The sequence below is a fragment of the Lipophrys pholis genome, assembly GCF_963383615.2.
Source record: "Lipophrys pholis genome assembly, chromosome: 19".
In the NCBI taxonomy this organism is placed as follows: Eukaryota; Metazoa; Chordata; class Actinopteri; order Blenniiformes; family Blenniidae; genus Lipophrys; species Lipophrys pholis.
In genome coordinates, this window is record NC_137647.1 from 24,334,298 (window position 1) to 24,347,463 (window position 13,166).

At 43.7% G+C, this 13,166-nt stretch overlaps 1 protein-coding gene across 1 annotated transcript; it reads left to right on the forward strand.

Moving 5' to 3' along the window:
* Nucleotides 1-528: 528 nt before the first annotated feature.
* LOC308124560 (transmembrane protein 238) lies at nt 529-7,735 on the forward strand. Its single transcript, XM_080487631.1, has 2 exons — nt 529-1,062; nt 5,885-7,735. Exon 1 carries the CDS (start codon nt 549-551, stop codon nt 1,047-1,049), a length of 501 nt encoding a protein of 166 aa, XP_080343757.1. The 5' UTR covers nt 529-548; the 3' UTR covers nt 1,050-1,062; nt 5,885-7,735.
* Nucleotides 7,736-13,166: the final 5,431 nt, after the last annotated feature.

Here is a 13,166-nt window from a genome sequence, read left to right on the forward strand (position 1 = left end):
GCAGGTTTTAAAATTAAAACATATTTATTTATAACTAATAAATGCAGAACTCTTCTCATGAGGATTTTAATTGATCTGGTGGGTCTACTTTTATTTTTGCAGCTTTTGTCAGACTACAACATATCTTACAATGACACTTGATAGTTCAGAAAGAATTTATTCACCCTATGCAGGAAATGCAGTTATCACAGAAGCTCCAAAGAATGATAGATATTAAGTCACTATATATTTAGTATTTCAAAATATACCAGGACTAACTATTACAATGTGACATTATCAATTATCAATAGTGAAAAGATTCAATAAGAATTTACAATAAATGGATATTTATAACATAGAATGAATAAACAGGTAAATTACTATTATAGAAATTAGAAGTTATATATATATAAATGGCCTCTTTAGCCCCGCCCCCGGCAGAGCCACGCCCCTTCTCAATTGAAGTGTTTCTTTCGCCCCTCCCACCGGCGGAGCCACGCCCCCTCCCCACTGACAGGTGTTTGTTCGGAGCCTCACCTGTCCGGAGGCTCAGCGGCTCTCCAGCGGACATGGAGGAGGCGTACAGCGGCCTGGGCCGCTGCGTGGCCTGCTTCTGGCTGGCGGTGGTGTTCGACGCGGTGGGTCTGGCCGTGCTGCTCGTCGGGGTCTTCGCCAACGTCTTCTTCTACGACCTGCTCATCTACGCGGGCGCCATCGTGATCTTCCTCAGCCTGATCTGGTGGGTCTTCTGGTACTCCGGGAACATCGAGGTGCCGCCGGCGGAGCTGGAGGACGACGTGGGGCTGCTGAAGAAGGAGAGAGGCGGGCTGGCGGGGATCGCAGGAGCCGTCCGGCGGCTCTCCGGCCGAGTGTCCGGCAGCATCCGGAGCTCGCTGCGGAGGAACGGAGCCCCGGGTCCGGCACGGGGGTCAGCGGCGGGGCCGCGGGGGGCAGCGCGCACCGAGCACGTGGCGGTTCCCATGGCAACCATCGTCCCGCAGGAGCGCGGCCCGCACACGGCAGGTTGTGTGGAGATGCCGCACACAGCGACCGAGACGTCACCGACGTAACGAAGACGCACAGGTGAGGACTCACCTGACACAGTTTGGACAAATTCTACTGCAGTGAAACTTATTATTATTATTATTATTATTATTAGTACTATTATTATTATTATTATTATTATTATTATTATCATTATTATTATTAGTACTATTATTATTATTATTATTATTATTATTATTATTATTAGTACTATTATTATTATTATTATTATTATTATTGTTATTATTATTATTATTATTATTATTATTAGTACTATTATTATTATTATTATTATTATTATTATTAGTAGTAGTAGTAGTAGTAGTAGTAGTAGTAGTAGTACTATTATTATTATTATCATTATTATTATTAGTACTATTATTATTATTATTATTATTATTATTATTATTATTATTATTAGTAGTAGTAGTAGTAGTAGTAGTAGTAGTACTATTATTATTATTATTATTATTATATAATAAATTTATATTGTATATTAGTAATAATGCATTGTTGTTGTTGTTAATAATAATAATAATAATGATAATGCATCATCATCTAATTTAACATCGGAATTCTATTGAAGTTTTAAACTATATTAAGACAGTAATCTCTATGTAAAGGTTTTAAACGTGTTTAAGCTCCATTACAAATGGATGTAAATCAATTATTCCAGTTTATCTTAATTTCTTTATTCATTTGGTCATTTAATAAGGTTCTTTCTGGTACAATTGCTTCATAAAAAAATACAAATCTCTTAATAAATGCAAGTTTCTGTGCAAACGGGAACATGGGCTGTGTGTGTGTGTGTGTGTGTGTGTGTACACACACACACACTCTCTGTGGTTTCTATATTCATGGGCTTCCTATCTATGCTTTAGTCTTTTTGTAGTTATGTATCTCTTGATATTATTAATCTTATAGTATTTATACATCAAGAGGACTGACAGCAGCGAGTCGTGGACAGATTTCATATTCAGACGGATGTTGGCTGTTACCATGTCAAACAGTCCCTCCTCCGTCTGCTCCTCCGTCCTCTGGTTCTGTTCTGCGTTCTTCTCCGCCTCCTCGATGTCAGCACGGGACGCACTTACCTACAACACACACACACACACACACACACACACACACACACACACACACACACACACACACACACACACACACACACACACACACACACACACACACCGTTCTTCTGGTGTGTGTGTGTGTGTGTGTGTGCGTGTGTGTGTGTGTGTGCGTGCGCGCGCGTGCGTGCGTGCGTGTGTGTGTGTGTGTGTGTGGGTGTGATATATATAAAAAAAGAAGTTAAATGTGTATTTTGTTATTTTGCTTTGACTTTCAGGCGAAGTTGTAATTTTTTAAAGTCAACAATTGTATCAAAGTATTCCAAATACTTAATATATGATTATTTTCATTTGCTTAATTTAATTGTGGAGGAAACTAATTAACTGAAAAAGTAATGACATTGCAATACATGAAGTCATGGGCCGGAGACCACCGACTAACTTCTTTACTTTAGTTTTGTCTCCTGGTGAAGTAGTTGTTAAAGACGGTGTTAAATGGCAGGAAACGAGAAAAATATCAATTATTAATTATCAATTATGTAACTATGATGTTAAAATGTATATTCAAAGTTTCTTTTATATATATATATATATATATATATAAAAGAAACTTTGAATATACATTTTAACATATATTAATTAATTAATTTATATATATATATATATATATATATATATAATCGCAGATTAAATGTAGATGAAATTGAGACAATACAGACGATTATTCTGGTTACAGGCATAATTTACAGTCTTTAAAATTACATACATAATATGTAAAAATAAATCAAACATGAAATAAATAAATATAAAGCATAAATATAAAAACACCAAATTTGACATTTTCTCACACGGACAAATTTGTTTATGTTCGCATCTTTTATTCAACTTCACATTTCTAAAGCTTGAACATCACCAATGTTGAGAAAGTCCCAAAATACTGTACCTCCCAAATCCCAAACTGTAGGGGGGTTTTCTTCCTGAATAAGTAGGTTTTTAAAGAGCTAATTAATTCATTCCTTCAACCAGCAGCCAAGAGACACATTTTTTCAACAATTGAACGTCTTGCCGGTAACAAACATAGATTATTATTATTATCAGAGGAAATACAAACAAGAACAGCTTGGGGCTTAAAGTTATTGTTCTGCCAGCCTGATGTTCCTCCTTCAGAGGTCAGCTCTTAGTCATATTGCCAACGGTTCCATGGCTTTTACAAATAGTTAAGGCGAGATTGGCGACGCTTGCCTTGATCCACGAAAAAGCTTAAATTGTTTGTGAAATCACATCATTGGTGAAAAGTACAGCAAACAGAATCCTGACCCATCTATGAACGTATTCACCATAAAACCAAAACATTTCATTACTTCCAGAGAATGTCTTTGGCATTTTGATCTGCATGAATTACTGAGGGCAGAACCTTCTCCAGGCTCACCTTTGCACCTTTGCAGTAATGTTGGCGTTGGAGTTGAGGTGAGTTTGGTCTGTGGGAACCGTGATCATGGCACTTTGTTCTACATGCAGTCGACCCTCGAGTTTTTCTTTAAATAGTTTATAAATATCTATTGGGAGCCCACCAGGTCCTGCTGCTTCACCCCCAGCAGATTAATAATAACACTGGAGAGCTCTACCAAATCCAGTTCTTCATCCAGGTTGATTCTAGCCTCAGCAGGGAAACAAGACATAACCAAGTTATGTCTGGCTGTCTGAGTTCTTGGGGTATTTTGAATGATGGAGGGATTCATGATATTCAGCAGAAGTCTGGTTTATTTCCAATGGGTCTGTTGTGATCTCACCCTGGATTTTCCTAAAGGCATTAATGGCTCTCTGAGTTCATTTTCTGAATTTACCAGGCCAGTATTTTACCAGGTTTCTCACCTTGATCATAAAGTGTTTTTTTTGCAAACCTGATTAAATAATTTTCAGCTTTGAAAGTGAGAACTTCCTCGTAGTCAGCTTTAATGGTTCCTGAGGTATTACTGTTGAAGTATTAATACTGGGCCTCCCCCTCTAAATTTCTTATTTTAACGTCCGATTTGTTAATTCGTAGCTGAAGGTGATTAAATCTGGAACTAGTGAACGAATCATTTGCCCTCTAATGTGCTGCACTAGTTTGACCCGTATTAATGTAAAGTAAACAACAATATGCTCACCGACCAGTCTGATGACGTGACGGTGTTGCAGCCATTTAAAACGTCCTTCAGTTGACAAAACAATACCATCATAGTTCCAGCTGGCAATGTTAGGAAGTAAAGCTGTGGAAATCAAACAGTATTTAAATGAGTCAAAAGAATATTATTTTTGAGTTGCATTTTAATCCTCCAAAGGTTCAAAGGTTTAGGTCCTTAATGAACTGATGAATTTTCTTTTTACTGTGAGGATTGGACATATGTGTCCCTGATGGTCGGTCCAGGGGACAGTTGGTGTAGTGGAGTGTCGGTCCTGTCCTGTGGAGTGTCGGTCCACTGGAGTGTCTGTCTCGGTCCACTGGAGAGTCGGTCTGTCCGGTGGAGAGTCGGTCTATCCAGTGGAGGGTCGATCAGTCCGGTGGAGGGTCGGTCGGTCCGGTGGAGAGTCGGTCTGTCCGGTGGAGAGTCGGTCTGTCCGGTGGAGGGTCGGTCGGTCCGGTGGAGAGTCGGTCTGTCCGGTGGAGAGTCGGTCGGTCCGGTGGAGAGTCGGTCTGTCCGGTGGAGAGTCGGTCTGTCCGGTGGAGGGTCGGTCTGTCCGGTGGAGGGTCGGTCAGTCCAGTGGAGGGTCGATCAGTCCGGTGGAGGGTCGGTCGGTCCGGTGGAGAGTCGGTCTGTCCAGTGGAGGGTCGGTCGGTCCGGTGGAGAGTCGGTCGGTCCAGTGGAGAGTCGGTCTGTCCGGTGGAGAGTCGGTCTGTCCGGTGGAGGGTCGGTCTGTCCGGTGGAGGGTCGGTCGGTCCAGTGGAGAGTCGGTCGGTCCAGTGGAGAGTCGGTCTGTCCGGTGGAGAGTCGGTCTGTCCGGTGGAGGATCGGTCGGTCCAGTGGAGAGTCGGTCGGTCCGGTGGAGGGTCTAATGTGCAGTTAAAATCACCTGCCATCATAACTTTACCTGGTAGAGACGCAACCATTAAAATTAAGTTTTGACAAAATGAGGGAGGGACTGTCACCATTTGGGCCGTAGAGGTTACCCAGAACCATCCTGTCTTCTCCGTCCGCTCTACCACCAGATATCTAACCAGGGTCTGACACAGTACTTTTACTATGAATCAGCTCCTCTTGAGCGAGATGAGAAACTTGGCTCTTACTCCATCTCTTACTTTCATTACAGTTTAATTAACCTTCACTATATTTGCATTATATACCGTTTTAATTTTGTTCTAATAAAACAGTTTAAACTCCTTGTAGCTTTCTGAATCATGATTTTGTTTTTAAAAACATGAAGAAATGAGTCACGCTAGAAAATCCCACACTGGAGCAATAAATGAGAGGCAGTGCTGCCGTCTCCAGAGACGTTCTGGACAGAAGCTGGATTATGGAAGAAGCTCTTTGGGGTCAATGCTCTGGTCTCCAACACATCACTCCCCTGAGAGAGAAAAATAACCTCCGTCAGAAGAGACCGTTTTCTCTGTGTGAAGCAGATAAATGCTCCAGTAAACGCTCTCTCTGCATTGGAGGCAGTAAAATCTCTTATCAGTGAACAATCATTAACTGTTCAGTGAGACATTAAACAATAGCAGCCTCACCTGAAACTTCCTCCAAAGATAAAACCGCCAAAGGTCAACAAACACAAACTCCTGGAGTTTTAATCTGCTGCTGCTTTTCTTCCCACAGAGACTCCGGCAGCTGGACCTGGACCTCCGTCCTCCAGCCACACAAAACCTCGACACTTTCTCTTTTTCATACCATATTTCTACAAACTCTGATACCTCCGAAAAGTGTTAGAAGTCGTTGAGTCCAAGAATACCTTTAAAAGGTTTCCCTTCTTTTTAATCTTCGGGTGTTTACTGGTGTGTGTGAGTCGGTGGGAACAGTCCTGAGCTTCTGAATGGAGAGGAAGTGTGAACAGCTTCAGGCTCAACCACACACACACCAGCTGAAATCATCCAGTCCTACAAGATTCAACACGGTTTGAAGGGAATTTCTTATGATTACTATTGTGTCATGATGTAAGACTTTTTATGATTGACAGTTAAAAATGATTGATCTCCAGGTTGTCATGATGTCTATGAGCTTAAATCTGCAGGTTTCCCTCCTCAGGCGCTGGTCTGAAGACCAGAGTTCAGGACAAACCAAACCTAGAATGTGTCTCAATGTTTTTTCTGTGTATTTCAAGCCTCATTTATATGACAGTGTTTCCATTTAGACGACAACTCTGCTCACAGCCACTTAAAACTTTTTGCAAATGGCTGCCAAGGTGGAACTTTTGGAAAACACATGGTCATGTAAACTGGACATGCTCAGTCTCCGTCTCCGTGTAGACGGCGGGACGCTGCTGCTGAGCATGTGCACCGCGGTCATAGTCACGAGTTGTTCTGCACATGCTCAGTAGCTGCATGGTGTCAGGACTCCCAGTCCACCTTCTCCTGGGACTTGGGACTTATATTTGCGTGGCTCAAAACTCCAAAAATGATTTATTATTTTTTACCTTTTTACTTTTCTTTTTTTTTTTAACTTTCCTTTTCATTCTCTGGGCTGCTGAACCAATCACCATGACTTATTCTGTCTTGTTTGAGCTGTAGGAAATCCTCTGCCATCCATTAAAAGACTATTGAAAGAGGCTTCAGCTGGTACTGTGTAACCGCGTGTTGTCGGTCCATGTTTTGTCTCCTGATGTCTCTTAGTGGCAGCATCTTAACCTGAGTGAGGTTTGACCTAAATCTCACCGTCTGAAAGAAACCCTGTTGTTTGTTCCACAGCAGCAGAGCTCGTGGAGTGATGTCTCTTCCACTTCCTAAAAACTGTAGAACAGTTTATTATCAAGACACAAACAAGACTGGTGTCTCCGCCAACATTAATGTCTTTTAAAAGCACTTCAGGCAGAATGAAATTCTCCCCCTCAGCGACACGGCAGGATGAGGCTGGAGCTGAACTCTTCAAAGTTGGAAGTCAGACTTTAGAAGAGTTGCTTGGTTTACAACTTCAACTTAAAATCTGCATTCTTGCCTCGACTCGTCCAGTCGAGCTCTAAAGTGGCTGAAGTGTCGAGGAGGCAGTGACATGTCTGCTTTTATGGCTTCTTCAGGTCGTTTCTCCTGATTCCAAAGGTCCAAACAAAGCAGAGTTAATAATGAAGGTTAAAGAAAAACAACTGCACTCTGGACTTGTAATTTGACACAGCCTCATTAGCCTGCTGCAGCAGGATGTGTGAGGAGCTCTGAGCAGCTTATTTAAACTTTGTTTTAACTGAAGACCTTTTTGTCACCAACACATCACAATTTGAAGGTGGATCTCATGGCTGACTTCTTTTAAACTTGACTGAAACTGCGTGATGTAAATATAATGTGTATTTTCTAATACGTGTGACTCTTTACAGCTACGTGTGTGTTGTGTGGCTGATCTGTGCTGGGATGTTACAGGTGGTGTTTGTAACCTGTACTCAGCTCTGTTTGATTCAACTCTGCATCTCAGTCAATGAAGCCAAATGAAATATAATCATCTGTTTTAATAAATGTCTTGTTTCTCATATAATCCTCAACGTGTTGTTGTTTAGCATACAAAACAATACCAAATATATACCGTACTGATACTCAATATTTAATATATTCATAAAATAAATACCTTGAACATAAAGAAGGAAAACTCCCAAAACAATCTAAAACCACTCAACTCACTGGAGAAAATACACAAACATGTACACACCAACTTACATAAATTCATTCAGGTAATATGAAATTGTAAGTCGAATTACTTCAATGAACTCAATATAAACTACCTGGAGCTGTATTTATCTACATTGGTAATGCAGCTGAATAATCTATTAAAGTGCAGCTCTCAGGTAAATAAAGGATCTCCTGAGTGGTTCTGAGCACAGTGCAGGGTGGGGTGGTCCCATCAAGCTTCAGCAGGAAGTGAAAGATTCATGTATTTTGTGTTTATTGCTCACAAACTGACCTTTTTGTTTTATTCTTCATTTTCTGGAATGGAAGTCTTAAGAAACCAAAAAGCAGAATATTTGCACCTGGAATTATGATGCAGATGCTTTCTTACCAAAGTGTTGATTCCATTTGATAGTATTAGTGATTTCTCTACAGGACGAGCAGATCTTTAATACTATGGTGTTTTACAATCAAACAAGTAGAAGATGTGGAACAGCCTGAGATATTGATCTGTTTCACTTTCCTCCAGTTCACTCTTCATTCAGGAGTGCTGTGGTCCTGAACCTCTGGGACAGGTGGACAGGTGGACAGGTGGACAGGTGGGGATCGAACCGTGAGCTGTGAGGCTGGAGGAGGAGGTGCTCCCTCCTACCCTGAGCCTCACCCCTTTGTGTCTGTACAATGGTGGTGGAGACACTGGAGCCGGCTCCGTCCAGCCCGGTGTCAGTTTACTGTCAGAGAGGAAACTTCACTGGACCGACCTGCTGACGACTGACCCCCACGGCTCAGCACTCATTCACCATCAGAGCTGGCAGCGACGACACGCTCTGCTTGTGCACCAGCTCGACCTTTATCTGACAACAGCCTGCAATGAGTAACCAGACACACCCTGCAGGGTGGAACAGGAGCAGCTTCTGCCACCGTCCTACTGGACTCTGTGTCACTGACGGTCTCATGGAGGATTCTGGGTAGGACTCCAGTAACACCGTGTGTGGATGTCACTACGAGGACTGGAGGTATTGCTGTGGACAAACGGGTGGAGCTGCAGCAGTTGTCCTGGTTCACGCCCGTCCTGATAAGAAAGCTGAGTGTGACCTTTGGACCGGCTCCCTTTATGACCCTGCTGTGTTCCACTTCTTCTAACTGAAGCAGGTCACCTGTGAAACTCACCAGGCTGATGACAAACCGCTTCCTGGTAGTGAAACAATCATAACTCACTTTCATCAATGTGGGAGCTCTTTCAAAAACACAACGGTGCAGGAATGAAGCCAGTCTGACTAAGTTTAGACTTTAAGTTTATGTATTAGTAGGTCAGGGTTCAGGAAACTTAAATTCTACAGGTGCTGAAGTCCTTCAGGCGGGTCTTCTAACATTCTTGAAACTGTCCTGGAATCAACATGTCTGTTCTAGAGAGCCGAGTCATTTTGTTGCTGGACTGAGTAAAACTTAAGCTTTCACCTTCATCCATGTTCGTGGGAATCTGATTGTATTTGTTTTTTTCCTTATTTGGACGTGTTGTTCAAGGTCATTGTTCTGCTGATTCACTCTCACACTGAGCAAGTCTCTGTTCCAAATGGTTCAAAGAAATCCACACAAAATAACAGCAAAGCAGCCCAAAAACCATGATGCTCCCTCCATCATGATGCTCCCTCCACCATGATGCTCCCTCCACCACCAAGATGCTCCCTCCATCATGATGCTCCCTCCACCATGATGCTCCCTCCACCACCATGATGCTCCCTCCATCATGATGCTCCCTCCACCACCATGATGCTCCCTCCACCATGATGCTCCCTCCACCATGATGCTCCCTCCACCACCAAGATGCTCCCTCCTCCATGATGCTCCCTCCACCACCAAGATGCTCCCTCCTCCATGATGCTCCCTCCACCATGGTGCTCCCTCCACCATGATGCTCCCTCCACCATGAGGCTTCCTCCACCAAGATGCTCCCTCCACCAAGATGCTCCCTCCACCATGAGGCTTCCTCCACCATGATGCTCCCTCCACCATCATGATGCTCCCTCCACCATGATGCTCCCTCCACCAAGATGCTCCCTCCACCATCATGATGCTCCCTCCACCATGATGCTCCCTCCACCACCATGATGCTCCCTCCACCATGATGCTCCCTCCACCATGATGCTCCCTCCACCACCATGATGCTCCCTCCACCACCATGATGCTCCCTCCACCATGATGCTCCCTCCACCATGATGCTCCCTCCACCACCATGATGCTCCCTCCACCATGATGCTCCCTCCACCATCATGATGCTCCCTCCACCATGATGCTCCCTCCACCATCATGATGCTCCCTCCACCATGATGCTCCCTCCACCATGATGCTCCCTCCACCACCATGGTGCTCCCTCCACCATGGTGCTCCCTCCACCATCATGATGCTCCCTCCACCATGATGCTCCCTCCACCACCATGATGCTCCCTCCACCAAGATGCTCCCTCCACCATGATGCTCCCTCCACCAAGATGCTCCCTCCACCATCATGAGGCTTCCTCCACCATGGTGCTCCCTCCACCATGATGCTCCCTCCACCATCATGATGCTCCCTCCACCATGATGCTCCCTCCACCATGATGCTCCCTCCACCACCATGATGCTCCCTCCACCATGATGCTCCCTCCACCATGATGCTCCCTCCACCATCATGATGCTCCCTCCACCATGAGGCTTCCTCCACCATGGTGCTCCCTCCACCATGGTGCTCCCTCCACCATGATGCTCCCTCCACCATGATGCTCCCTCCACCATGATGCTCCCTCCACCATGGTGCTCCCTCCACCATGATGCTCCCTCCACCATGATGCTCCCTCCACCATGATGCTCCCTCCATTCAGTCGGCCGCAGACAAACTGTGAATTGCTGGAAATCTAATTTCTGTGAGGTAAAATTCAAAGTGCAGCTCTGTTACACTCCTGAATTCAAACTCTTTGGGAAGTCACCTGTGTCTGTTTGCACTCTTTAGAACCGACGGTGGTGGTGAGAGAAAATGATTGTAAAGAGTGAATAAACTTCATAAAACACAATCAGTAAATACTAATACCACGTTTCTGTCAACGTGTCACGACCACCCAATGAACCTCTGTTAGCCATATATGCTAAATTAAATAGTGTTGCCCCACTTCTACTTTTGTACTTGTAAGAATGCATACAAGTTCTAGGCTTATAGAAGTTATAATTGTATCTGTAATTAATGAATCAGACCACTCACCTCTAACCTCTAACCTCCAACCAGAACAGCAGAAAGTCTCCACCTCTCACTCTGGTTCTGCAGCTTTCTGCCTGTTAAAACAGACTTTTTCCTTCCCACCTCTCCTCGGCTTTCAGACGACTGCTGTATTTGGTTTAGTAGGAATAAGGTTGAATTGAATAAAGAAATAGAATTTGCAGCTCAGTTCCAGGTACAAACAAAGTAACACAAACTGTTCTGATATTCATTGAAAACTGTTATTAAATACTGACAGAGGAGCTGGAAAATAATAGTGGATCTAAAAGCAAAGAAGTTGAATTATTGACAGGAAATATATGTTCATTGTTTTTTTTAACACAAACGTTTTCCATTTATTTTGTTGTTGTTTTCATTTGGATCATTACCTGTGCAGCACTGTGTCTCAGTCTGTATGTAGACTTGAAGAGTAATACTTCAGTGGCTCCTGGTGGTCACATTCAAACCCTTGTCATGCCCAGGCTCAGGGCAATGACTAAAATAGAAACAACACTGGCTGTCTGAATCAAAGAGGTTTAATCGTCCAACATCTCCCCTGTGTTAGGGAAAATCTAGATGAATAGAATGTGATTGTCAGTCTTATCGTCAGTGACAGTAATGGAGGAGGGTAAATGGTGCATGCTGGGTTGAGGTGAACAACAACTAAACAACTACAAATGGTGCATTATCAACATACATTTTTCCCACAGCTCTTCCACAATTATAGTTTACTCAATAGTGTATTTTCATGGGTATGAATACGATACAAAAGAAAATCTTGTTTCTTGGACTGTGAAATATTCATATTTATTTAGATGGAGTCACTTCTTAACGAGTAAGCTAAAATCTTAAATAAGACAAAAAAGCTGTGGTGTTTCCATTCACATGTTGTTTTTAATGCTTATTTTAATCTATTTGTTTGACACAAAGGGGCAGTATAGCTAAATGTTTTTCTCTTCTTTTTGCTCCCTTTTCATTCAGACATTTGGAAATTTTGTTCTGTAATGCATTGCATTGTTTTGTTTTTTTCTTTGTTGACAAATAAAATGAACAACTAACTAACTAAGTTGTATAAATCAGAAATATTTAAGCTTTATTAATTTGTGAAGAAGAACGAGCCATGCTGAGACTGTGAAAGAGGACCGGTGGTCACAGACCAACCTGATCTTAACCAGATTCTTGACAATAGGCAGCTCAAACAGATCAATGTAATGTGTATTGTGACAGTCAATGTGGACAATCTGGGGTTTTTCATCTAAATCTGCACCAGTGTATGCATATAATCTGAGGAAAAACTATTATTTTGTAGTAAAGGCGTTCAAGACATACTTTTATATTATTATCATGATGACATCATTGTGACTGTTGTTGGTTTTTAATACTTATTATTATGATTGTCCTTATTTTTTTCATGACTCCTATTTTTTCTTGACTTTTGCAAACTTCCCCATGTTCTCCTCCCCTCTCCTCTCCCCCTCTCCTCTCTCCTCCCCTCTCCTCTCCCCCTCTCCTCTCCTCCCCTCTCCTCTCCTCTCCTCTCTTCTTCTCTTCTCTTCTCTCCTCCTCTCCTCCTCTCCTCCCCTCTCCTCTCTTCTTCTCTTCTCTTCTCTCCTCCTCTCCTCCTCTCCTCCCCTCTCCTCTCCTCTCCTCTCTTCTCTCCTCCTCTCCTCCTCTCCTCCCCTCTCCTCTCCTCTCCTCTCTTCTTCTCTTCTCTTCTCTCCTCCTCTCCTCCTCTCCCCCCCTCTCCTCTCCCCTCCTCTCTTCTTCTCTTCTCTCCTCTCCTCCTCTCCCCTCTCCTCTCCCCCCTCTCCTCTCCTCCCCTCCCCTCCCCTCTCCTCTCCTCTCCTCCCCTCCCCTCTACTCTCCTCTTCTCTTCTCTTGTCTTCTCTTCTCTCCCCTCTCCTCTCCTCCCCTCCCCTCTACTCTCCTCTCCTCCTCTCTTGTCTTCTCCCCTCTCCTCTCCTCCCCTCCCCTCCTCCCCTCCCCTCCCCTCCTCTCCTCCCCTCCCCTCCTCCTCTCCTCTCCTCCCCTCCCCTCCCCTCCTCCTCTCCTCCCCTCCTCTCTACTCTCC